This window comes from Festucalex cinctus, chromosome 9 (assembly GCF_051991245.1).
Source record: "Festucalex cinctus isolate MCC-2025b chromosome 9, RoL_Fcin_1.0, whole genome shotgun sequence".
In the NCBI taxonomy this organism is placed as follows: Eukaryota; Metazoa; Chordata; class Actinopteri; order Syngnathiformes; family Syngnathidae; genus Festucalex; species Festucalex cinctus.
This window is the reverse complement of record NC_135419.1, coordinates 930527-957792: the sequence shown is the minus strand read 5'-3', so window position 1 is coordinate 957792 and position 27266 is coordinate 930527. Positions and strand designations below refer to the sequence as shown.

The window sequence follows — 27266 nt, the reverse complement described above, 5'->3', positions numbered from 1 at the left end:
TAACAAAACTAGAGTTTAAAGAGTAAAATACGATTGTTTGTCCTTTAGTCATATGATTGATTGATTGATTGATTGATTGATCAAGTGAGACTGGAAAGACAGATGAAGAGAGACAACATGGTAGCATACTGTAATATTATTTGGACACGTTCACGTTAGGTTTCTGTCACTGCTTTATATGCCTCAGCATCAGCTAACGTCACTTATCATTAGTGTAGTTCCGATATCGCGTTTGGCCCCCGATACCGATTCCGATACCCAGCTTTGCCGTATCGGCCGATACCATACCGATGCCTAAGGTTTTTTTTTTGTTTTTTTCTTGACATGAATAAAACTGTCCTGCTATTGGTTCAGAGCATTCAAGGGCCAATAGGATGTCTTAGATCGGCATGTAGTGAACATGTTGCGTATCGGTGAATGTCGTGCACGAGCAAGATGCAAGATTCTGCATCCAAAATCCTATATTAGAGTTGGAATTAATAGTATTGGCATGTTACTGTTTTAATGCAGTATCGGGGCCTCTGCCGATACCAGTATTGGTATCGGAACAACACGACTTATCATGATACCCACCAGGTCAATGAATCGAATTCGGGGCATGTTCGTTGTACCCGCCCGGTTGGCGAATATTTTCCTGGAGTTTGGGATCATTTCACACGTAATAAAAGAGAAAAGTGCAATGTGCCGATAACAAACTATAATTGTCTTACACGTAAAATTATTCAACCATAGTAACATAACCATCGTTGGCTAATTTAATGTCACCAACCACCAGTCTGGAATTGTCATTGTAAAAACAGGTGGTTTGGATGGAGAGACTTTATTGAAGTAACAAGAAGATACGGCAAACGCATATTCCGCCGATTACCTCATCTGACGTCACTCGACGAGCCGAGTGGCTCACGGTTTATTTAGCCCGTTGACTGCCAATCGACAGGCCAGGCCCGCCTTATAAAGACACACACGTTTAACAGCATAGATACTGTGAACGTGAGGATGGCAACTCCGAGTGGACAAAACTAATACCTGCACCTCACATGCATATATGTTCTGTTATCATAGCATAGCATGTCGGTTTTAAAAAGTAGATAAATATAAATGAATATTTGGTTGCTACTTTGAAGTTTTTGCCTGTTGTTGACAATGAGGAATTACTGTATAGCGAAATAATTATGATCTCATTATACGTGACTCACAAATTGACTTATTGTGAAATATGGTTCTGTTTAGTTGAGCGCAAAGCCGACGCACTTGCAGGAAGTCGTGATTTAGTCTGCCGGTAATTTTCTCTGACACATCTGATGAATTCTCACGTCGCACTAATGTTCAGTGGTTGGGAGGCGCTGGATTTAGTGTACAAGTTTGTGTTGTATCCCCAAAGCAGGATTTGCATTTGAATTGAACTGATAATGGATTAAATTTGTGTTGTTTTGATCCTTTTTGTTCACAACAGTGTTTTTGGAGGATTTTTGTTGGAATCTGGCAACAGGATGCATGCAACTGGACCTACTTTTTTTTTTCATGGGTTTTCTAGTAATGAATGCCAATTATGGAAGACCCAAGTGACAGTATTTGAGTGGAACTAGTGTCAATGTGGCATTTATCTGCTCAGTTATTCTCATAGTCTCGATTCCCTTCTGCTTCTCCGCCTCTCTCCGTAAATTGAAGACCTGTGGTTCATCATCGACTCACCAACGTCACATTACTAAACTCAATCCATCTGCACTTCCTCTGGTTTGCTTCATCTGGCCTCGCTAGGCAGAGCTCCAGTTTGGTTTGCGTCTCAAATGCAGCGTGAGGAAAAATGTGAAGCAGATCTTCGACAGTGGCAGGCAATTATTAATTTGTAAGGTCAGGCTGTTGACGCTAAGTGATCTCGTGCGCAACAATACAGTACTGTATATGTGTGAATGTGCGACAAGAAATTTCCAATATTAGGTTTAATGCGTGCTGCAATCGTGGGTTTCCCCTGAATGAGCTCGTTGGGAAATTCCAATTCAGTTATTAAATTAACGTTAAAAATCTTCTTTTTTTTTCTTCTTGCGTTAGACCTTCACTATGCTGTGCATAGGGATACAAAGTTAGTTTAACTTATTCATTTACATTTCATCTAGGGCCCGACCGATTAATCGGCCGCCGATTCTTGGCCTTCAAACATCGGGCCGATTATTTCCCCCTTAAAATGTTATTGAAGAAAACTGAAGTTTCCGACCTTGTTGAAAGTGCCCATTTTGCTTTTGTAGCATTAGCAACTAGCAAGTGTATAGCGTATGTTATTCTGGTTATTGTGTTGTCCCTTTAAGCGGTTAATGACACCGCAGTTGGAGTTAACTGTAAAACTAACCACACAACGAAAAGAATTACATCCACTCTACATTATATTTAAATACAAAACACGCAAAGGCACAAATTATTCCCAATGTGTGAAAAACGAGTTATTTTAATAAATTCAATTGCAACCTGTACTCACTTTAAGTGTGTACGCCATGGAAGCATGGCACCACACTGCCCCCAAGAGGCCAAATCGCACAAGAACAGTCAAGTTATCTTGCTTTATATGGCACTTTCAAACAGCCTTAGCTGTCAGTATTTGTATTATATATATTTTAAATAAATAATTGGCAGATTAACCGGTAATCAGTGTTTTTTTTTTCTTTTTCTTTTTTTTAAGGAAAAATAAATAAATAAATAAATAAAGTGTTATTTTTTTTCTGCCAAAAATTGGTATCGGCATCGGCCTCAAAAAGTGCATATCGGTCGGGCCCTGATTTCATTATTCTGAGCTATCAGAGAAATATTTTCCACGTAATTATTCTGTTTGTTAATCATATCTACATAACACAAACATGGGCGGCTGTAATTCCATCCATCAGTACTGCTTATCCTCACTTTGGTCGCTTGTGTGCTGGAGCCTATCCCAGCTCACTTTGGGCGAGAGGCGGGGTAAACCCCGAACTGGTCGCCAGCCAGTCACAGGGCATGGATGTAATGCCAATAATTATTAAATGGTCAGCGACAATTCGTCCTTCCCTAGACTTTAGTTATAAAACACTGTCCTGTATATACTGTATATATAGTTGAGTGAAGTTTAGTCATGATGGAGTCCCAGTCATCTTATTGAGCCTGGAAGTTGTTCCTGATTAAGTGGCGTGTGTCTGCGGCGCAGCGAGTCTGGTGACACTCGTTTCATTGAGGAATTAAGACGAATTAGGCTGGATTTGTGTTACGTCATTCGTGCAGGGGCCGTAAGAACGAGCTTTTCCCATTTGGCCGTTTGTTTGCACATCGTTGTGTTCTGCAGCAATCTGAACATGCGCAACCGCAGCGCACGTTTTGATGGTCTCGCTTGGCCCTCCGCTTCCAGGGAAAACCTTTTATAGTGACTGCATGTTTATATGTGAAACTGATGTTATTCTATCTGCCTAATAAATATTAGGCAGCCATTTATGTGCTAATCCATTGTTATGTAAGGTTTCTGGCACAAACACACATTTCCACTTGATAGACGAGGGCTGTTGTGTTTCAGCTCAGTAATACCATGTTGACACTTTAGTGGTTTTAAGAGAATATTGAATTTTTTTTTTTTTTTTAATTAACTCCAAGTTATTAGACAGGGGGTGGTTGGAGAACAGTCAGATTTGCCTGGCAAAATGAATCAGTGAGACCTGAATGTGGCATTTGAGGTTTGCATTTTATAGCGTTGAACATGTTCAGACCTCCACAATGATGAAACTGAACGTGGTACTGCAGCTTGTGAAATGTTTCAACAACATAATAAAGGAGTCAAACTACGTTTTGCCACCATTTCATATGTGTTAAACTATATTTTCGGTTCACTATTTATTGCCACCATATTATACAATTGGACTTTTGTGTTCATAACCTTGCAGCTTAATTTAGAGGGAAACATCTTCGCTGGCTTTTGCACAGTAATTTCTGTTTTTGTAGCTTAGCAGCTTCCACTCTTTCGAAAGATTTTCTACACGTTGTTGCGTCTGTGGAAATGTTTGTCCATTCATTCACAAACACATTTGTGATAGGTCTCTGATATTGGGCCAGCAAGGTCGGTTCTTCCACACCAAACCCATGAACTATGTTAGCCTAAAATTAATTGCTAGGTCATGAGCTCATTATTAGCATAGACAAAGAATTTCAATAACTGTCGTCGTGTGTAGTTAAGTCAACACGTGTTTTGCTTTGTATATAAATTTTATTTAACAATGTGCCCAACCGACCCACCGTGACCCCAGTGATGCAACAATGGCTCCCGAGTGTTCTGTTGCCTGAGTGGAGCCCTTTCCTGCATCTATCTCAGCAACACATCCTGTACGCTTGACCCCGCGCACCCTCGACTTGACGCCCCCTTTATCCTCCTTTCCACACTGACAGCAGCTTCTTGCTCAAGCCTTTGACTTGCCGTCTGCTCTTATTTACGTGTTCTCTCCCATTCACGCTCTTTTAGTTCCTAGTGTCTCGTTCATTAAAAATGAGGAGTGTGTGGTTTGAAATATTTCATTGGGCTGATTTGGTTTTTAGATATCGTACTTCTCCAACCCTGGTAAAGTGCCAGGGAAATTGCAAATAATATAAATAAATAAATGAATAAATAAATAGGTTCAGGGGTCACCAACTTTTTTGAAAATGAGAACTATTTCTTGGGTACTGCTTTCATGTGAACCCCGCCAGTGTTCACAATTTCAACCGAATCCTTCTAGAATATTCAAAGAAAATCACAACGTCCCAACACTAGTTAACGTACTTTTACAACACATCGATGGGCTACTCATGGCGCTTGGTTACCTGGTGCTCGTGGTCCTCACATTGGTGACTCCTGTTCTCGATGAGCCATCCATCCATTTTCTATATGCTTTGTCCTGCGCATTGTGCTTGGTATGCTTCAGAAGCCGATTCCTCTTTTGACTTAACGGCCCGTAGCTCATAAGTAGCTTACATGCAGAACACCAGCAGTAAAAAAAAAAAAGCCTGTCAGTGTGTAAGAGGCCGCAGTGGGCTTTTTGCCATGTTTGGTTAAAAAAACACACACTGGTGCTTTATGCTGGAAGGGCTCTTGTGTTTACTGTAAGTCTGCTTTCCTCCTCTTCCTGATCATCAGTTTATCTAACTGCCTTTTCTTTCTCTTCATGTTGCTCTTTCCCACAACCCCATCTGTGACCCCCCCCCCCCTCTTGCGCTCTTTCTCCCTTATTTGTCCCCACTCTTTTCTCATAAGCTCACTTTTCTGTCCTTTGCTCTTCATGCATGACCTCATCGCGACTGCTCATCTTTTTCTCCTCCATCGTTCTTCGTCGTCGTCGTTCTCATAGATGAAGCGGAGGATGTCGCCATGGGGAGCCAGCTTCGGAAGTGGGCGAAGGTCAGTCGAATAGACCCCAGCCTCCCGACGTTTCCACACAAATATTAAGGCTATGTCACAATTTCTAGGATTGGACAGTGCCAAGGACTTCTGGAGTGCAAAATCGTAATTGTGCACACACAAAAACTGCTATTGCAGAATGTTGACTGATACAAGGGGCCCAAGCTAAACACAGTTAGCCTAACACGTGGGGGGGAGAAAAAAAAAGAAGTCATTTTTCAACTCAAAAGCAGTCAATAGTGTGCAGTTTTAGCCATTCCTTCACATGAAAATGGTGCTTTAGAGCCTGAAAACCTAAATGCTGAAAATGGTGTCATCTTGGCAGATGTAAACGACACTGAAAAGCTGAAACGTTTCAAAGATCAGTTGTTGTTATCTGCGTGTGCAACTTTTCCAGAACAGACCGGGTCAGTCTTGTCCACCAATTGCTGGTTTCTCCCTCGTTGACGTTATAGAATTTAAATATGTCAAGAAGGTCTTGCAACAACCTCAATGATCTGGGCAGCATATAAAATTTGATGTGCAAAAGATGTATTTGTTGACGGCCCTCGAGTGGCAGAGATTTTGGATCCGGCCGCAATGACTCAACGGAACCGAGACGATTGCGGGTCTTGCCGGCTTCACCAGACGATCTTTTCAATGAATGACACAAGTCCTTAAAAGATTAGCAGCTGCTACTTTATCTGACGTTCCAGCAATCTTTTTGTTTTTCTTTTTAAAACCAGTTGTGAAGCTCTTGGAAGTCCTCTCGCTTCCTCTCCAAATTTACAAAAAATGTGAATGGGGCCCATTACACGTGAATGAAAAAACGAGACATTTGCTGATTAGTTTAGAAATTGGACAACAGTTTCAAAATGTGGATTGGCGCCACCGTCAAAACTGAAGTGGAACAACATTGATGGTCAAGTCATGTCACACTATTACAATTATTAGCTTTGACTTTCACAGGCAAGTATTTTAAAAACAGTACAGTGAATAACCACCTTTTAGTTAAAAGGAATAGGAAGATCTCACCATTAGAACAGAGGCGGACAGCTTTTGCCAGATGGAGACTGAAAGACGGAATCTTGTGATGTGGTCAGGTCGATCAAAACATTCAACTGAGAGCTACGAGTACCCATTCAATCTTTTCTAAAAAAAAATCAATCTTGTCATGTTGATCCAGCCGTTCGTCTGGTTGGTGAATTTTCTGACTCTGCCTGCGGTTTCAAGTATAAAATCACTTTTAGGCTTAAGATCAACATTCGTTTATCACCCACAAGATCAGATGTACAAAAAAAAAAAAGTGGCAAAAAGCTAAGCACACACATCAGAAATGAGGGTCCATCATTATTTTGTCTGTGTGACGTGAGAAAAGAATTTAATTTTTGTGCAGAATGGTGAAGAAGGCTTTTTTTTTTTTTTTTTTTTTTTTTGCGCAGCGCTCGGTGACATTTGTTGTTGAGAGGCTGTCAGTATGTTGATAAACTCCAGAATGTTCCATTTGCCGCAATTATGTAATCTAAACACAGATGACAAGAAGCTCGTCGGCCGTTTCCTTCATGGAAAAAAGAGAGAACACTCGTGAAAACACAAACAAACAGAATGGCGAGCATGGTTGACTTGTAGACTGCCTTAAAAACATTTATTTAGTTCTTATTTATTTCAAATAGGCATAATATCCTTATGAAAAATGTGTTTTACATTCAGAAGTGATTTGAAAGTTCCCAAAATGTATGAATAATTGAAGCGTCACACTTTTTTTTTTTTTTTTTTTTTTTTTTTTCCTGATTGAACTACGTGGGCATCATCAGCAGCAGGACGATGCTAAATATAGCTCAAATGCCTTTTGTGGGATTATTTTAACTTGACGGTGCAGTTTTGTTTGAGGTTCTCGGATTGTAGTATAAAAATCGAAGTTCCTTGTTGTAACTGAAAATAGTTTTTGTCTCCGTCCAGCCACAAGAAGACACTTTCACTTGAATTCAATTTGAATCACATTCTCGTCATGCGAGTCGGATCCCCTCGCAAGTTAAGCTCGAGCACACGAGGGATAAATGAGCATCCAATAAAACTCATTAGGACACAGTATGTTTATCAAATGTTGCCCCCACAGCATGAAACAAATGATTCAACAACGAGAGGCTCACCACGCTCGTCTGTTTTTGCAGCGGTGACCCCGCCGCCATGGCATCAGGACCCCCAGATGTGATGGTCAACCAGGAGCCTGCTGAGGTTGCGGAAGACTGCTCAGGTATATTCAATCTCGCAACACAACGCACGCTAAATTATAATGATCCACAATTCTGGCTTTACTTTTACCCTGAAAAAAAAAATGTAATTGAAAAATATACTTGTCAAAGGCAGTGAATTAAATCGAAAGTGGATTTGATTTAGTTATGGAATTCTAATCAAAGCAGAGTTGCATCATTGAAACCATTATAAAAATGTAAATCTTTTAATGAGCCCTCTTCGAGGAAGTCAGATACGACCTTGATAATATTTTCACAACTTTAGTATTGCAAGGTTGCACTTCTGATGGACAGAAAAGATAGCAAATATTTGCCTTTGGATGCTATATCAAAAGAAAATGACATTTTGTCAGCGACTCGCACGGCGGGCAAGGCAGGCCGCTGCGGATATTTTGATGGTCTTCGTGCTGCTGCCAGCAGGAAATGAAGAAGCGGAGAAAAGCGAAGATTATCTCACATGCCCGAGCACGTCACATTGTCACATAGATTAATAACACACGCTGATGATGATGATGATGATGATGACGATGATGATGATGATATGATTGTAACGAGGAAGTCGTGTTGTTCACCTTGGTTCCAATGATAGCCCCAAACAGATGACTTATCTCCTCTTGGTGTGTTATAAAACAACATTCTGTGTTTTGATCAGATGTTTTTTTTTTTTTTTTTTTTTTTTTTTTTTTTTTTTTTTTTTTTTTTTATAAGCAAAGCTTAACATACGATTGGGGTCCACCTGTATAGAATTCTATATATAGCGCTGGGTACATGACATTGCTGTTTATTTATTTATTTATTTTTTATTTTTTTCAGGAATGATTCTTAATTCAGAACTCCAAAATCCCTCGTTGGCTTTTCACCTGCTGCTTGTTTCTTGCATTTTGTCCTTCCAGTTGCTTGAAAGTCATGAGGCCAACTGCTCTCAGAAACGTGACCTCATCGTTTCACTCCTATAACACATGCTGATGCAATGTCAGCGTTGATGCGCTTTACCTCCCTTTCGATTTCCTCCACTGTCAAAGGTCACCGTTTTCCCACCGCGTGGTCAATTCCCATCACGCTAAATGATAACATGTATGTGGAAAGACTGTCATTGGGTAAAGGATCACTTTTTTTTTTTTTTTTTTTTCCTGAGCGGACCCAGTGTGCAGACCTGCGCCTTTGTGGTACCTTGTACCTGAAACAGCACAATGAGAGTACCTGACTTTCACGTTTGCATTGCCAAAAGGCCTCTGAAGCCTCATCAAGAGCATGTTGGAAGGTCTTCAAGTAGAACTGTTGTCAGACAACATTCCAGCACACACACAAAAAAAAAAAAAAAGTGAAGAAAAATCCATTCCTTCATAAATGTAGCTAATATGGATATAAAACGTGTCAAATACTGATTGAAGCATTTTGGGGCAAAATGTGCACATTCCAAACATATTTTCAACTGTAATTTAGTTCAATGGAGACTTGAAGGAATGCACAAGGATTCTCTCATATGTGACTCAGACAAGTCAAATGGGATTCATGTAATGTATTTTATAAACCCAATATACTGTAATACCTTAAATGGTCTAAAAATGTTTGGAATTCACCCAAAGACCAAAGAGTCCTTTCGGTTCAAATTAGATCACAACCATGAATCGTGTTTAAATATCCTCATGACTTCCAGTTTTCCAGAAGAACGGCCGTCTTCTGTAGAATTACTCGCTATTTTGAAAATTGTATTGATGTAATTCAAAAAAAAGATTGTCAGTCTCAGCCCACCACAATCAGCACCCGACTGCATTTGTGCTCTTCTCACTAAAAGCACTTTGTAGCTGTTTAAAAGGTTATAAAAGAGTTGTTGAGTTTCCCACTGCAGCGCTAATGGAGCCGCAGTCACTTGAGGGGAAGGAAACCTTTCACCAGCATGTGTGTTGCGTTTATGTGCTTATCTGCGTGAACACGCACGCACATGTGGTTTTCCTTCACGTGCCGACCTGGGCTATTAAAGCCAACAGGCGATTTGCTGGAACTGCACTTCACATTTCGGCAGCGTATAAAGACGCTGCGTGCGTAATTTCCTCATTAGCGTACCACTGCGGAGTTCGTTTGGATGAGTTCGGAGACGAGCAACATGAGAGCCAAAAATCTGCAAGCACGTTTCAAACATGCTCCGCTCGTGTGTCCCTGCAGGAAAGAAGAAGTCCAAGTTCCAGACTTTTAAAAACTTCTTTGTCAGGAAGAAGAAAAAGGAGCCGTCGGGAGATCATGCAGAGCTTAAAGGCAGCCAGTCGAGCGACAACGTCAGTAAAACGTCCGAAAACAATACGCTCAGTCGCTCGGAGAAGGAGAAAGGGTGAGATCATATCATATTCAGACATATTTACAGTTACACATGCTCGTATGGTTTTGCTGAAAGTGAAATATGTCAGTCAATAGGAGTAACGTTTTGATTTCTGTTCAGATGATAATTATAGTCCTTCATCTTTTGGGTTTGTGCGATAGAAGATACAAAATTAGTCCACATGGTGTTGATCATCTACGTGTTATTTTCCGCAATATTGTTTGCAAATGTGATATTAAGTGCCCGTCTCCTGATCTTCCAGTTGCAATGAAGGACTGCCTTTTTCCTGTTTGTTTTAAGTAGCCTATTGGAACATCTCTTCCTTGGAACAGTCAGAATTTCCTTTCTTTAAAAAAAAAAAAAAATGTTGCCGTATCCTGTTGTGGCATTTTCACTGAATATATATTTACCCCAGTTTTAAAATGGAATTAGGAGGAAATGTTACTTTAAGACATATGGAAGTAGAGGAGGAAAAAAAAAAGGTCTGTTTTGGTGAGATGTTTCCTGTTTTCCAAAGGTCAAAGGTCAGCCTGGGCAGCAAGGCCTTGTCACACGACTCTGTCTTTGTCTCGGACTCGTCGGAGGCCAACGAAGCCTTGGGGGCTTCTCAGGACAGCATTCACGGGAAAGTGAAATCTCTTCAGGTACACTTCGTTGAATCGATACCTTCAACACATTGATTGAACACAAATGGAGCAATCGTGTGCTCTGCAGCCATAATCGATGTTAAGCTAAAAATTAATCATAGGCACAAGTTAAAAAAAAAAACAAGCTCGGAATGTAAGAAAATAACAAGTGTAGCAGTAAATGGCTTATGTAAGAGTGTTTGTATAGTGATAGCATCTTGATTGCCAATTGTAAATTCCAGACAGAGCTAACACTAAAGAAAGCAGATTTCATTTTAATGATGGTAAAAAGCACAGATGAAAGAACATTGTGTGTCACAACAAGTGGCTACAGAAGGGAAAAGTCCGACTTGGAACGACCCCCAAGTTAAACTGCTCCTTTAAGATGTCGACACAATGAAAGTACAGTAAGGAGATTTGACACTGAAGAAACTTTCACTTTTTCAGCATTGCCGTCACAAAATCTTTTGCAGGAAAGAGAATATGTAAAGAATGTTTATACATTCCAAAAAACTCCACTTTTGAAGGATTTGGTCAAGAAATCTTGACCTTAAGCTCGAGTCTGAACTGGCCTGTCATTTTCATACAAATTCGGTGTAAACATATTTCGTAACAAGCAAGCTGCACGTTGGCTACAGATTGCACGTTTTGCCACCCACATAAGTGGCCTTGTTTTGAATGTTTGCCCTCCATCCCACCACACGATCCCTGTCAAAGTATTTTCACGTGTGCGTTACTAAAAGTTTCATGACACGTCCCAAAACGTGCTTAAGATTTGATGACGTTGATTATTTCAGATGAATGGCGGAGCTGCTGATGACAGAAATACAACTTCATATGTTTTTATGTGCCTACATCTAAATACTGTATGATGAAGAAATGGAAAATAGATGGCTTTGTTCGAGTGAAGTATTTTTTTTTAAGGGTTTTTGCACTTTGCTAAATGAGTCACTGACTGGCAATATCAGAGTAACATGAAGCAGTCGGTAAAGTATGCTCCTTTGAGTTTCTGTGATACCGGCAAACAGACACGCACACACATTGCCAAAATGAAACACTTGCCCGTCTGTAGTGACTGCAAGTCATTGTCTGTTAATCATCCTCCACACCAGTCAGACTGTCCTATGTAAACATGGCAAGACGCTCTCAAACAGTCGTTTGTTGCCTCGAACAATGCAATGCTTACATTTTTAGGGCTCTATGATTTCATTCCACCACATATACGAAAAAACATCTGGGGGGAAAAAAAGCATAATGTAAAGGGATCCACTACAAAAATTGTGTGTGTATAATATGGTACTCAAAACAACAATTTACACAAAAACGCGTATAGATTGTTGAGGAATTTAGTTTCAGTTTTACCATTAAAGACCTCCTCAGTTTGACAGTTTCATTCCCATTTAGGCAAAAAAAAAAAAACACAAATTTTTCTCAAGTCAGAATCCATTCTAGTTTACAATTGACCTACTGGATGTGAATGCAAAAGTAAAGTTATAATTATAGTAAATAACAGCGATAATTAGTTGCATGACCAAGCTAAAATTAACTCATTTACTCCAAAAAACGTATAAGTATGTTCTAGTTTAAATATTACCATACTCCCAAAGACGTATTTATACGTTTTTCGCTTTGATGCAGCCTCTGAACTGAAGAGAATGCTTCAAGTAATGGTAGTTATTACAAAAACGGCCAGCAGATGGCAGCAGAGTATACAAGATTAAAAAGCTCCTTTTTTTCCCCACTATTTTACACATATTTGTGAATAATGATGAAATTTAGCCATATTCGAATGCTAATTGATGCAAAATGGAAACAGAAATAGGCTTTTTTTTTTTTTTTTTTTCCTGGTAAAAGAAGAGGCTCAAATCTTTCTTTTGGTAGATTTCATGTTTTTTATAGCAACAGGACACAATATTCTATGGGCCTTGCAAAATCAGTCAAAATCCAGTAAAACGGTGAAAATGTCCTGTCAGTGAATATGAGTTAACTGCCACTGTTTACAGATAATCTGGTTTCATGTTTTAAAAATTACTAACCAAATGTTGACTTTGTTAATTTTCACTGTTGGCAAGCGTCGTCCTGTCAACCTGTGAAGTCGATGTAATTCACAATAACACATGCACAAGTGCCTCATGGCATTATGGGAAAACAATGCAATATTTTTATATGTAGTTAGAAACTTGACCAATACGTTTGAAAGATTTTGCAGTCGCCTACATTTGAATAACACAGCCCAGTCAAAACTTTAATTAAATTTTCCACAATAAAATGATTGAAACGCCACTAAAAATATTATTTTCTTAAGTGTTCTTATAAAGAAAATAGCAATATATTATATAACTCGACCAAGCGACTTCTGTAATTTGAATAGAAAAACCACGTGTAGGCCATGTACAGTAAACGATGACCACTTGGCAAACTAATTCCAGTTCATTGAAATGCGGAATCGAACCCAAGTAAACACTGGATGTGATTCAAAATAAAATCATATATGTCGTATTTGAATATGGCAGCTCCAGCTGAAGCAGGCCATCCGACTGGGCTCTCCGCCATCGCTGATGTGCGTCAAGCGAACCGAAGACGCCGGAACCATGTCTGAGGATGACGGTCTGCCCTGCAGTCCCCCTGAGTACACTTCGTCTCAAGCAGCCACGGTAACATCAACGTGGTCCGCCGAGTTGCCACCACTTCTCACACGTGTCAAAATGTGTTTGTGTGTCTTTCAGAATCCGGTTCAGAGGAACAGTTCCGTCAGCCTGGAGGGAGGAGACAGTGACGAGGACCAGGTAACCATAGCGACAGTACCAGACACTCAGCCTTGGTTTTTATTATTAAACTGGAGAGTCGGTTTCAAAAGTTATTAGCGCTGGTTAACTCTTGACTGAGCCATTGCAACATGAATGTCTTTTTGTTTTTCACTGGTCAGTTGTAGATCTGCTGCTGTTCTTTTTGTATGTGCCATTCGGGGCCACGTTTTATCTATTGAACACGCGGCCTCACATTTAATTCTTTTGTATTCGGTTGACTCAAAAGCTGGGCTGTTCAACAAGGCCTGCCCTCGTCATCACCCTTCTGCCAGCGGATGCAAGGCACCGTTTTGATCCAGTTAAAATGGGAAGTTTTCTCGAAAGGAAAGTTCATGCTTTGCAGAAAAGAAGTCAGATATTTAAATGTAGGCCAAGAAAATCCATCCAAGCCCCGCCGAGTTCAGATACTTGATGTGATTTATGAACGCCAGGAGGACAATTTAGGCTGAGCAGCAGAGCTTTGTATTATCGAGATATTTCCCATGTGACGACGACGGAAAAAAACATCTCATGATTCAGTTGAATCACTTGTGGTTACTCTAAAAGCCCCCTTCGTGCGTTTTGACCTCCTTCTCTCTTCAGCTCCATCTCGCCACCTTGTTCAAACCCTTAAAAATATCTTTTGTCAGGGACCACACTTTCTACCTCAGTTGTGAATCTCTTGACCTGCTGTAGTGATCATTTTTTAGCACTTAAATAAGCCTAATGGGATAAAATGGAAAAAACAACTTATTTTTAGATCTATAACGAAGATCCCAATTCAAGTTTACTGGCTTTAATGTGCACAGAAAGTGCAGTCAACAAAAGTATAACTATTAAAATGATGTACTTGAAGCTATTCTAGCAAGTGTGAACTTTTCCTTTGGAAACCACCCCAAATGTTGATCAACAAACATGTACAGAAAAGTATGGAGGGGGAAAAAAAACAAAAAAAACTGAACCGCTACTTTTACATACATACATGAATATGGTGAAAAGCCCACAGTAACTTAATGCAGCTGTTAAGGTCAGGATGACTTCCAGAGCATTTTAGGGCGTACTCACACTTGGCAATTTGAAGCATGTCAGACTTGTGCCGGGTTTCCACTCCCTCTTCTGCCCCCTGCTGTACCTAATCATGCAAAATCATTCCACGCCCCGAGTATGCATCACAGCAATCGCACTGAGCCAAACTAGACTTTTTTTTTTTTTTTCTTTTTTTTTTAAATCTTGCACTCGGCAAATACTTCATATTAAAAATAAATAAATAATAAATGAATAAGCTGAAATGAAGCATTTTTGAACAAGTCAAAACTAATAAAGCTAAAATGAAACATTTTTGAAAAAGTCAAAACAAAAATGAAAAGGGAAAATCCCAAACTATTGTAACCTTGCTAAAGACCGAGCATCATGCTCAAGGAGACATGTTGCAATTGCATCAGCATGAACATGAATGCACATGGGACGGATGTATAGATGTATAGATAGATTGAGGAGGGATTCAAATTAATTTGAAAGAAATCTTAAAAACTGGAGTGTAAGACATTCCATGTTGGTAAATTTGTAATGAGGCAACAACATGACAAAATGGGAGGAAAATTTACAAGGTTAAATACAACACACTGTTAACAACATACATTTCACGCCAACTTGGAAAGTGAGTTCCTGTTTGTCATACTTGAGTTTTTCTTGAAAGTTTTCCACGTCTGAAATCTTCTGATGTAGAAGAGCCTACAACGGTATAATCAACAGCACAAGTGTTAGCGCCGTGTTTAAAGCACAGCTAATATTTATACAGCTGGACACACTCACACACGGTGGTGCTCTTATTTCCTTTTTGCTTTCCTATCTGCAGACTTCATCATTCAAGTAAGAATCTTAACTTTTCAACACCAACCCGACCGTCATTTCATGGTTTGACGTTTCCTTCTCAAAGCCACAACAAGTCAGTGACTCACGTGTGATGTGAGCTGCACCGTCTGGAACTAATCTCCTCAAACAAAGGCAGACAAGGCTGCGGTTACTGTCGGTATTCGACATTCATTTGGCCAAGATATTGGTTAAGATTGGTTTGAACGGAACATCTTCCGTAGCTTTCTGGAAATAGTATCTCACTTGAAGGCAACATAGCGTAGTAGCAGTTAGCATGTGAAAATCACGCGAATCTAAACTTGGACATTTCTGTGTGAATTTTAAGATGGGTTTCTCTCTGTTTGTTTTTTTTGTCCACATTCCAAAAAAATATCCATGTTAGGTTTATTGACGACTCGAAATGATCCAAAGGCGTAAACGTGAGTGTGAAAAGTTGTTTACGTGATTGGCCGGCAACCAGTCCAAGGAGTAGCCCGCTTCCTGTCAGCTGGGCAAGTCTCCTGCTCACTCGTGACCCTCACGAGGACGAGCAGTAAAGAAGATGGATGGCCAAATACGCCGAAGTGACGGATTTAATTGAAACCTCCTTTTCCTGTTCTCTTCCCAAGCTGTCTTGTGCGGCCTCCAGCAGAGCAGTGAGCCCCCTGGTGACCGTTCCGGGAGATTTCAGTCAGCCCGCGAGCCCGTTTGGCTGTCTGGATAACTCTGCCGCCAAGCACAAGTTGGGCCTGAGACACAAGGCCTGCAACAGAAGGAAACCCGCCAATGTAAGAACACGAATAAGGATTGTACTGTGTATTTCCCATGCTGTTGAATTGCGCTCCCTAACTGGGAGCCAAACTGCTCTAACATCGACATGCTGAAAATGATGCGTGCCTGGCCTGCTTGATGATCAATAAAATAGCTTTCAGCATTTTCACTGTGGCAATCAGCTCTCAGATAGAAAAAAAAAAAAAACTTGCTGTGACACACTTTAGTTCTGAAGTCCAAGTTTGAAAAACCCTACCCTTCACAATAGTATTTTTTTTAGGGGTAGAAAATTAATCAAGGTTTGTTCCAGGTTGTATTGGAACAATTTAGACTTGTGTGATCATTATGTTCACTGGCACAAAACTGTGCACACTTACCAGACTGATGAATTACTGTTCTTTATTTATTTATTTAAACAAACCAGCCATAATCTGTACTTAACAAAGAAAAACAATAATTAAACAAAAATAAGTATCATACATCACAGCTTTTTGGAAAGTTGGTCACCACATAGCAGAACCATCCAATACAGTACAAAAGTACTTTTTTCTACTTTTTTTGTGACCTAAAAAATGGCAGCAGTACAAAATTCTAATTAAAAGTAGAAAATATTGAAGCTTAAAGTTTATCCACACTAAACTGACTGGTGCTTGGGGGGGTGACAGCATGCAGCTTGTCCCTCGAGCCTTATAGTTTTGCCACATTCAAGGAAGGCGAGATGTTTGATTTATTCCGCTCGGATTATCCCAGTTCCGACCTCAAAGCGTTTTGAGTTAAATGTGAACAGTAAAGATGGCTGAATACGAAAAATTGTTTGTTTCTGGTGAATGCAGTCATTCCAAATCAAATTTTGTTGCACAAAGTCATGTCAAATAAGAAAATTAAAGTAAGAATAAATGACATTTTGTCTCTCGCCATGGGTTTCGCTATTGTCGACTGGTGTTTTTCCTAACTTCCTGCCTGGACCAAGTGTTGTCCTGCTGATCGTTTTGTGTCTGTTGCATGCAGAGGCTTGAGATTAAACCAGAGGAGCACAATGGGATGGATGGATCGTTAAGCATCCCCTCCCCGGACAGTTTAGAGGCACAAGAGGAAGAGAAGAGAAGAGGTTAGCCCCGCCCCCCAACTCTTCCTGCTGGCTATTATCTACCTCCGTTGCCACTTTGATCTGTTTGTGTCTGTTGATTCAGATGCAGGTGAAGACGTCCTTAAACCAAAGCTGAAAGAAGAAGAGGAAGAAGTTCAGGAGAAAGAGAAGGGAGCAGAGGGAGCGGATGAGTCTGAAGCAGAGCAGGAAGTTTCACTCGCTCAGGATGCTTCCTGTCCATCAGAGGTGGTAGCAGCTGACACTGAGGCTCCGCCCTCCCCCCAACTCAGCACCAGAAGCTCCTCCCTGGACAGTCTCAGGTGATTCCAACATCATTTCCTCATTTTATTTTGCTTTATTGTTTTGGTTTCTCCTACTAATAAAACGCCATCCTTGCTGCTTCCAGAGCCACACCAGCGCCCCCTGCTGGCCACGCAGACTTCCCAGAACATTCCCACGTGAATGGAAAAGAGGAGAACATGGACGGACCGGACGTTGGAGAGGAAGATGGACTCGGGGAAGCTGTGGAGGGCGACGGCTCCTTCTTACAAGAAGTGCTGAACTCCCTGAAGACGCCGTTGCCTTCTCAAGCTTCATGTGTGGACTCTGACGAGGTTGTCCTGGAGATGAAGGAAGACGACGAGCAGGCAGAAGATGAAGAGGAGGTGAAGGATGAGACTGCATTTCAGCAACTTGCTCCTTGTCAGACCCTCCTGTTGGATCAGTCCAGTGAGGAAGAGGAGGAGGAGGAGGAGGAGGAGGTAGCCACTTTGACCAGTCCATCTTTACATGTCGATGAAGAGCAGGGAAGTGAAGATGATGAAAAAGAAGAAGAAGAAGAAGAAGAAGAGGAGGAGGAGGAGGAAGAACTTGTCATGGAAAGATTCAGTCAGTCTTGTGTATGTTATTTTTTTTATTATTAAAACTCAACTCAAGTTTATTTATATAGCGCTTTCAAACAGCCTGAACTGTCACAAGGCGCTTTACAGAAAGACAAAAAAAACAAACAGAAATTTGGGAATTTTTTTTTTTTTAGTCCTCGTGCCACTAAATAAAAATAAATAATCTAAATATAATTAACTCTTTCAACTAAATTTGCTGTTATCGTTTTCATGTTTAGGCTTCTTCCGTGTTGTATTTATTTGTCTAAATTTAAATAGTCTGTGCAAATTGCAGTTTTAAACTCTTTGCAACTTTGAGAATACGTATTAATTATTTTTACAGAAAGCAATACATATATATATATATATATATATATATATATATAGCATATTCTATAAAAATACTGAAGCAGCTAATGTAAGTTGGTGAAATACAAATTTGACTTGCTGTCAAATATTTTCGAATGACTACATCATAACAAACACCATTATATTAATATCAATATTTGATAATAAACTACCAAATGACCTTTTTTTTTTCTTTTTTTGTATAGGCCGGACTTACTGTATGTTGTTGATGAGTACAAATATCCCACCCCTAGAAAATAAAGGTACTCTGTGTTTAATTTGTGAAGATGTGCGTAAAAATGGTTTAATTTGTTTCTCCTTTCAGGTCCAGTTAGAGGAAACGCCACAAGATTCACCACAGGAAGTCAAACCTGAGGACGAGCACGACTTGCACCAAACAGAATCAAGCCGCTGGGAAGAACAAGAAACTGAAGCAACCGAGGAAGAGCAGAAGTTAACAGATCAGGAAGAGGACGACGAGAGTCATGAGGTGAGGATGAATGAGGACGGAGAGGAAAAACAACAGTGGACTGAAGAGGAAGAAGAAGAAGAAGAAGGGTGGGAAATTATTCCTGATGAAGCATGCCAAGAAGTTTGCAATGCGTCCACGTTGCAGGAGCAAAGAGAAGCTGCCGAAGTTGATGCCGCGAGCACCGCGCAATGCACGCGTGATGTGGAAACGCCTCAAGAGTCATGTGACCTGCTCGCCGACCCCGTACGCGAGAGCCAAATGTCTCCCGATGAAAAGGAAAGGCAAGCAAGTGAGGATGACGATGACTTCAAGCACACAGAACTGCAATCACAAGCACAGGAAGAAACCGACCAGGAGAAGGACGGGAATGCGGAGCAGGAGGAATTACTGGAGCTGAAAGAAGAAATGGAAGCAAACCAAACGATATCACTGACACTGTCTTCCTCTTCTTCACACTTTGAATGTCCTTCACAAGACAGTGAGACCCTCGCTGTCAGCACAGGTAATCCCATCGAGACCGTCACTCCTCAAGAGACCACCCTTCCCTGTGAGACTGTCACTCTTGGAGAGACCACCATTCCCAACGAGACCACCAAGACCTTCTCTAAGACGATGACTACGACTGTCCACATGAATCTTGCCTCTCCAAACTCCGAATCGAGCACATTTGCCTTTCAGTCATCCCCAACTGGTGAAGATTCCAAAATGGCTTCTATTTATCCAGCAACGGAGCAACATGCTGACGAAGACGCCACTGACCCGGTGACACGAGTAAAAGAAGCGCCGGCGACGCCGATCCGTGCTGCGGCTGCAGTCGTGGAAGAAGCCACGCCTCCTTCGCCCGAGGAGGAAGCGGTCAATCGGACGCTTGAACGTGAGAGCAAAGTTCGCTTTACCATCGCCCCCGCCTGGCAGAGGTCGCTCTCTGCTGGGGAGGCCAAAGAGATCCCGCCCTCTTCGGCGGCCCCCGGCGCAGGGCCTGGGGATGAGGATGAGGATGAGGATGAGAATGAGGATGTGGAGGAGACCACCAAGGAGGAGCCACGGGTGGAGAAAGTTGTGGAAACAGTCGTGGCTTGTGGGACTGCCGTCAAATCTCCAAATGTTGCAATCCAGGAGCCAGTCAAAGCACAAAACTTGCCTGCTGCAGCCAAAGAAGGTGAGCCAACATAACGGGTGAGCAGAATGGGGATGCAAGTTTACTGGATGTGCTTAAAAAATGCTACCACATTTAATATCGACTGTTTGAAACCAAGAGAGCTTCTTTACAATGCAAATGCCAAGTAGGGTATTTGTTACCATGACAACCAAGGGCAGTGCTAATACAAAGCAGGCAGCTACTCAGTGTAACCAACTTAGCAACTGCTTCATTAAGCCACTTTCGCAACCTTTTTAAGCAGTGAGCAGCAAATGAGGTGACTTTTGGTGGCATGCTACTTACTTTTCGATTCCCTCCAGAGCAGCAGATGTTCACCTCTACCGATCCAGAATGCAAATTCGATGGCAATTGGACAAAGCCAACCCCAGCTAATGAACCAAATATTTACTATGATGTTCAGAGATGAGCCGATTTACGAAAGTTATTCAATTGCACAACTCATGTCTGGGCTATTCATAGTATTGTGTTTAAAAAAAAAAAAAAAACATGAAAAGTAAATGTTCCATAACATTGAAAACAGTTTGATCTTATCCCAAAATGTGTTAAAGTACAGTCTATCCTGCTCTTCTTTCTGCAGATAGCGCTGTGGTGGCAGAGGGTAACTACAACACTCCCTTTGGAGTTCGTCTGAGGAAGACGACAAATGTGCACCGATTCAGCTCGGAAGAGGAAAACACAGCAGAGGTGAAAAACAATGTTTCATTCATGATATCTTTTTTTTTATTTTTTTTTTATATTTATTCTTTGGTCTTTCAGTTTAGATTAAATGTTCTGGGAAATCAGATACTGTTGTATATTGCAACAGGATTATATGCAGGTTGATTGTACTACTGCCATCTAGTGGAATATCATTTCATTTTTCTGCCTGTCTCCATTACTGACATGGATTAACACTAAAACATGAATTATTTGTAGTAAATACATATTTTTGTGTCAAAATGTTTAGAAATGTATTTTTTTTTTTTAAATGTTATTATTCTAAGTGAAATTGATCAATTTCCTGTGGTAATTTGTCGCTGCACAGCTGTTGGGAATCGCTGTCTTAAGCCATGCACAACTTTAGTTTAATTATTTGTTGTTGATGATTGTCTAATGTGTACAGATATTGCAATTTCATAAATGTCTTTACAATTTACAAAGTTAATGCCACAATGCTAAATTTTTTTTATTGTATATCTGTTACAAAGAAAATAAGGAACTATTTTGTCACCACTTTTAGGTATGTATGCTTAGAAGTTTTATAAATGATTCTGGACTGTTATCAAAAAGCATTCTTAGAAAAGTGTGCATGTTGTTAGAATTATAAGGCCTACTGACACGTTTCCAAGGTTTATCTGGTGACTCCTAGTGGCTCAAATAGGAACTGCAGCTGTGAACTTGTACCGATTTACTGCATTTGGTTTTTAGGCACCCGTTGAGCCTCCAGCGCAGCCCGTTACGGGTATTTGTAAAGTCGAAGTGACCGCTTTCAAACCTGCCATAAGCCAACCGCTCGCCACCAAACCGGCCCTTCCCAAGAAACCGGATGTCCACGGGGAGACCGGGCTGAAAACCAAGCGCGTCTCAGGTGCATGCAAACATTTGGGAACATGGACTCAAACGAACATTGACACACAAATTCCAACGTGACGAACCGTGCGTCTCGTTTAGAGCCGGTTGCAGCTCGCGGTGATTCTGCTGAATCGGACGGTCCCAGCTGGATCTCTGTGGCCAGGCAGAAACAGAAGATCTACAAAGAAAATTCACTGGAGGAGATGAGCGGCAAGAAGGTCAGTCACCAATTTGATTCTCAATCTGACAACACTGTTCAGATTTGGAATGGAGTTTGACGATTGGCAATCGTGTTTTTTTGTCCCCCCCCCTCGCGCTGCCTGAGCGTCCTTGAATGACAAACGAATGTGCTTCCTTTCATTTGTCATCAGGAAGAAGAGGACCGGAAGCCTTCACCACCTGCGTGCGTCAGCTCGCCGCCCAAAAAGGAACTCTGCACCAAAACACCTGAATTCACTGGAAAAGGTGTGAACACAAGCACGCATCAAAAAGGAGTTCACGGAGAAACTCGCGCACGCTTACACGCACATTCTGAGGTCAATGCTGTACACTTGAGTTAAGTCTTAGCACACGTGTCAAAATCATTCTGATTGCGGGCATTGTTGTAAATTATTCTTACCCTCAGAGGACTGACTAGAAACATATTATATAAACATGTAGTGCTCACCATAAATAAGTGTACTCCTTTTGAGAATTCTGGTGTTTGTTTTTTTTTGTTTTTTTATTACTTAATGGGCACATGAAGATTTCTGAATTACAAAATAAAAATGGCTTTGTTATAGACTTCAATTGTTGTGCATGGATATTTCAACATTATATGAAATTGTAAGAATCTGTATTTTGTACTTAAGTCAAGGTAACTATTGGATTTTCAAGTATTTACAAGTAATTATAGTGTACATTTTGTGATTAAAACCATTTTTTTAACCGATATGCATTTTTTGAGTCCAATGCCGATACCAAGTTTTGGCAGAAAAAAAAAAATACAGATTGCCGATTTAATCTGCTGACTATTTAAAAATATATATATATACCATATAAAATTATCCCCCTCCCCAAATTATTTTTCAGTGGGTGTCACTTATGCACAAACTTTCGCTAATAAGATTCTCAGCTTTGAATGACAAGTCCATAGTATGACCTTATCAACTAATTTCATGAAGTATACAAGGTTAAAACAATAAGAAAGGGAAATAAGAATAGAATAAACCAAAATAATAGCAACTGAAAAAAACAGAACAAATACTGTACTGACTGTTCGTGTGCGTTTTGGCTTCTTGGGGGCAGTGTGGTGTCACGCCCGCGCATCCATGGTGTGTCCACGCTTAAAAGTGAGTACAGAAGAAAGTTGTGATTGAATTCTGTTAAAATAACTCCTTTTTCACAAATTGGGAAGAATTTGTGCCTTTGCCTTTGTTATCCCACCTGTGGATATGTGTTCCCGCAGCATTTGTGTGTGGATATTCATTATTTGAAGGAAAAACGCTCCCAAAGTCGATGCTAACTTCCTGTTAGCATTTGAATGGGATCCTCCTTTCACTTTTAGCATTAGCGCAAGGCTAGCAATGTATTTAAATATACAGAGGATGTAATTCTTATCGTTGTGTGTTTAGTTTTACAGTCAACTCCAACTGGGGTGTCATTGAAAAGCTTAGAGGGAAAAAAAAAAAAACGAAAAAAAAATTAGTGGACACCAGAATAACACATGCTACACACGTGCTACTTGCTAATGCTACGCAAGCAAAATGGTGCATTCAGGGTACCTTCACAGCGTCGGAAACTGTGGTTTTCTTTGATGATAACGTGTTAAGGGGAAAATAATCGGCCATTTGGCCCAATTGGCCGATGTTTGAAGGCCAATAATCATTTATTTTTTATTTATTTTCTGTATTTTAATGTTAACCCTGGTAGTGTTTGTTGATATGTTTGTTAATACGGTAAGCTGCAATTTCTTCAGACTTGATCACAATGATTTGTTTTCTTTTCCCAGTGAGTTCATCAGAGATGCGCAAGCCTTCATCATGTACAGAAACCGAGACCAGGAAGTCTCTGTCCCCTGTGACGCCAGTGCCACCGCAACCTGCAAAATCTCAGCCACTTCCCTGCCCTGTAGCCCCCAAACCGGCGCTTCCGTCTGCCTCCTCCAAACCGACACCGCAGGCAGGCCCCTCCCATCCATCCCTTTCCCCTCCTACTCCTGTTCCGGTTGCCATCAAAGTTCCTTCCACCTCCAAACCGCCCGCCCTGTCCAAACCCGCCCCAGAAGCCAAGCCAGCGCAGACCCCCAACACGACACTCACCTCGCCCCCTTTTTCATCAAGAACCAACCCTCCGCTGCCGGCCTCACGAGTTCCCGCGCTTTCCGGCCCGTCTGCAGCATCTCAACGCGCTCTCCCGCCTCCATCTTTGCCCCAGGACGAGCCACCGTGGATGGCCCTGGCCAAGAAGAAGGCCAAAGCCTGGAGTGAGATGCCCCAGATAGTTCAGTGACAGTAGGGGGCGGGGCTTATACAAGGTTGGGTACTCGTGGAAGGCTCACATTTGATGTCTTGACTCTACGAAGGGTCTTGAATGGACCGTATTGCATTTGCACATGATTGAAATGTTAATTGTTCTCTCTTGCTTTCTTGCTTCTTCTTTCTCAGCACGACTCACACAAAATTCTTAATATGTTGTACAGCAATGTTGCATTCATGACAGGGTAAGTACCTCCAAAATATATACTGTATGTAGCGCTAACTTGGGTTATCCACACGTGTGCACATTTAGTTCATAATAAAGTGCCTGTTTGATAGGAAAATGACTGGCCAAGGTAAAAAAAAAATAATAATTGAAGTCAAAATCCCAATGGAAAAGTCATGAATAATCTCAGTTTTGTTTTGTTCAAAGCACAATTTACAAGTGAATGTCAAAACTGCCACATAAACCCGACCTGATAAAATTGATCTAAATCGGGTAATAAGCAACACGTCTAATTCCTTAAGATCCTCAAACGTCTCATCGTAAAGCAGTTTGTACCTTTAATGCTCTAACACAATCGTGTGGAGGGAAAAAATTCTGACTTTAGTCAATTACAAATTTTTGTCCTCATTTTACAATTTTTTTTTTACCCCCTTGTAACTATTTTTTTCTCTCGTAATTTTCACATTTTATAACTTTCCTTTGCAAAGCGTTTACTGCTCAAGATGGTTAACAGAGGCCAAGTAAGACAAAGGTCGAGCCAAGAGTGTGCTTAGTTTAGGATTTAATACAATTTTGAGGAATTTGACCAGAAGTTCATGGACCAAAGTTGTGTTTAAACCAAAAACATTCAAATCTGCTTTTCCTTCAGGGGCCACTATTACTTTTCAGGTGGTCAACGTATTTTAAAGTCTTTGTCATCCGACAGGAACGTGATCTTAAAATGTTTTTTTTTGTTTTTTTGTTTTTTTTGCATCATGTTGGCAGCCATATGCGGGCTGTTTAATCAAACATTCAGTAGCCATTTGGAGATTGATGTTCTGCTAATGCAGAGAAAAGCATCAAGAAAGGCAAGAGAGATTGCATTGCTATCAGATTAATGTATCTCACTATGTTTTATTTTGTATTGCCTTTTGAGTATTTTTCATGTACATACAGTATATGGTGCAGTAAATAACAAATGAGATCATTTTTTCACGTGTTTTTTTTTGTATGCAAATTCACATCTCTCTGGGGTGGACTTGGAGTTGACGCCTTTGGTTATCATGTGACTAGAATTACGGGAATCTATTGGCTACGTAAGTAGTTGCTTACGGAAGTGGAGAGTCAATTTATTCGCTTGGAAGAGATGGACGGGGGAAGGCAGAAATTTAAATTAGATTTTTATATGAACTCTCCTAAAATTGTTAATTTGTGGAAAAGAATAGGAGAGACATACTTGTGAGAAAATAACGAAAGCGGCGTCAAACTGCAGCTCACTGAATATCACGCTGGACGTAGTAATTCAAATCAGCCAGCAGAGGGAGGCATTGCACAACATACAACAGCTTCACCGTCCAAAACTCCAGTCAAAGAAAAACACAACATACCCACTCAGGCCTGGTTTCGATGGGCAAATGATAAATCAACGATTGGGGGAATTAGGAAGATAAAGTGAAATAATTGGTCATGGGGCAGAAAAGTGTGGCAAATGTGGCAAGCCACAACATAGATGCAATACATCTTGTTCTACAATTTGCCCAGCATGTAAAAACTGCAACCAAAACCGACACTCATTGGGAGAGTTGAACAGAAGTTAAGTAGAAGACGTGACATTTTATTGAGGTGCAGATGAAACTAACTTGGTGCTAACAGAAGCTCATGGGCGGTGCTAACGCCGATGGCAGAAGCTAACTTGGAGCTAATTGTTGTGTTTGGACTATACAGTGTCCCAAAATAACCGTAAATCTCACCACTGGCTTTGCTTTAGCCACTGGCCCTTAAACCAGATTAAATCATGAAAATGAAGATTCTCTGTGTGTGGCTGTGAGGGAGTAAACGACAAGTTGAGTGGCAGCGGAATAAAAACAGTGTGCGACTTCCCGCTGACTGCAATGTTGACTTTAAACTCGCTTTCAGCAGGAGATGTTAAGGACTTTGGGATTTATCACCCTTGATGTCCTCTATTATTAAGTACAGTTTTGTTTTTTTTCACTTCACGTCCACTCACTGAAGACTTCCTCTTCAATAGAAGAAGGGAAATAAGCTCTTACGTGGATGAAAAGGCAAAGATATCAAGCCGACTTTGATTGAAATAGACGACGTCTTAAGTAACGGACCTTCAGTGGATTGGTTCTCATTAGTGTGGTGTGCATCTCAAAGAGCACCTCTCAGCTCTGGAAGCTCTCTCGTGTGATGGATGCCTCAAGTCGGAATCCTCCTGCATGGCCAAACAAACACCGTGCTGGAATCAGTGCACAACTATAGATAATAAAGAAGGCCCTAATGGCTTGCACACGTGTGTACATACACACCAGCACCATCCAGTCGCCAAAGGGATCGGAGGAGTTTGTGAGAAAATGAGGTTGCCATGTTGGTCGGCTGTCATCAGGCAGCGATACGTGGAGGAACCGAGAGTCTTCCTCGCCTCACGTGATCTGACTGAAAGACGACCTGCGCAGCTGCATCGTCCCCATCTGGCCGCCACAGCTAATTGCTCAACTTGTGAGATTGCTCTAATTACTCACTTTCACACGCACACACATGGAGTCAGGGGCGGAACATGACGCTGCGTTTGTTTAGGAAGTTGGATCATTAAAATGGAATTTTACACACAAAAAACTCACATTTTATCTCAAAGTTAATTTTAACACTGAGTGAAACAGTACAATTTTAGTAATTAATTAAGTAAAAATTTTCAGGTATTTTTGTTGTTCATTTACGGTCACATCCAGACAGAGCCAGACTGGGACTCATTTTCAGCCCTGGAGTTCACATTTTAATGAACATACACATTTTTTTTATTTTATTTTTTACGTATCAATGTCAAATAGATGAGCATTCCCTCCGATTTTCATATTGCATTTGATCAGAAATGTAATTTACAATTGAATGCTCTTTCAAGAGCACAGCCATTGTTTATTTGGGGGGAAAAAATATGTGAACATAAAATGGGCAAGAAAAAGACAAAAAGAAACCCATAAGCAAATGTACATTAAATTGGATAAGACATTTTACACTTCATAAGAGACTTAATGACACCAAATGAAGTTAAACCAGAAAGATTAAAGCAGCTAACACTCTACTTCCTGTTCGTACTCTTATTTTGAAAGGAGTTCTCACCACTTCTGGTGCACGTTACTTAGCTGACTGGCGG

At 40.8% G+C, this 27266-nt stretch overlaps 1 protein-coding gene and 1 long non-coding RNA gene across 9 annotated transcripts in view; one reads left to right on the top strand and one right to left on the bottom strand.

Annotated features, from left to right (window-relative positions):
• The window catches only part of LOC144025414 (uncharacterized), a 50697-nt gene extending 25595 nt beyond the window's left edge, over window positions 1–25102 (top strand). For 3 of the 7 annotated variants that reach the window (XM_077531388.1, XM_077531389.1, XM_077531394.1), the window contains 14 exons: window positions 7525–7607; window positions 9769–9931; window positions 10437–10563; window positions 13059–13331; window positions 15812–15970; window positions 16962–17061; window positions 17144–17360; window positions 17447–17939; window positions 18595–19900; window positions 20478–20584; window positions 21308–21467; window positions 21551–21669; window positions 21823–21916; window positions 23442–25102. In XM_077531388.1, the coding sequence (XP_077387514.1) occupies window positions 7525–7607; window positions 9769–9931; window positions 10437–10563; window positions 13059–13331; window positions 15812–15970; window positions 16962–17061; window positions 17144–17360; window positions 17447–17939; window positions 18595–19900; window positions 20478–20584; window positions 21308–21467; window positions 21551–21669; window positions 21823–21916; window positions 23442–23941 (3901 nt within the window). In that variant the 3' untranslated portion in view covers window positions 23942–25102. Of the gene's footprint in view, window positions 1–5230; window positions 5375–7524; window positions 7608–9768; window positions 9932–10436; window positions 10564–13058; window positions 13332–15811; window positions 15971–16961; window positions 17062–17143; window positions 17361–17446; window positions 17940–18594; window positions 19901–20477; window positions 20585–21307; window positions 21468–21550; window positions 21670–21822; window positions 21917–23441 lie in introns of all 7 variants that reach the window. The other 4 variants (XM_077531392.1, XM_077531391.1, XM_077531390.1 and 1 more) reach the window with 3 other exon arrangements.
• LOC144025417 (uncharacterized) lies at window positions 14897–26631 on the bottom strand. 2 transcript variants are annotated; one of them, XR_013284855.1, is made up of 4 exons: window positions 26425–26631; window positions 26230–26330; window positions 15645–15945; window positions 14897–15062 (listed from the first exon to the last, which is right to left on the bottom strand). It is a non-coding gene; the product is annotated as an uncharacterized LOC144025417 (long non-coding RNA). The 2 variants fall into 2 exon arrangements; XR_013284854.1 differs by having other exon boundaries at window positions 14897–15945.
• Between the last annotated feature and the right edge of the window lie 635 nt (window positions 26632–27266).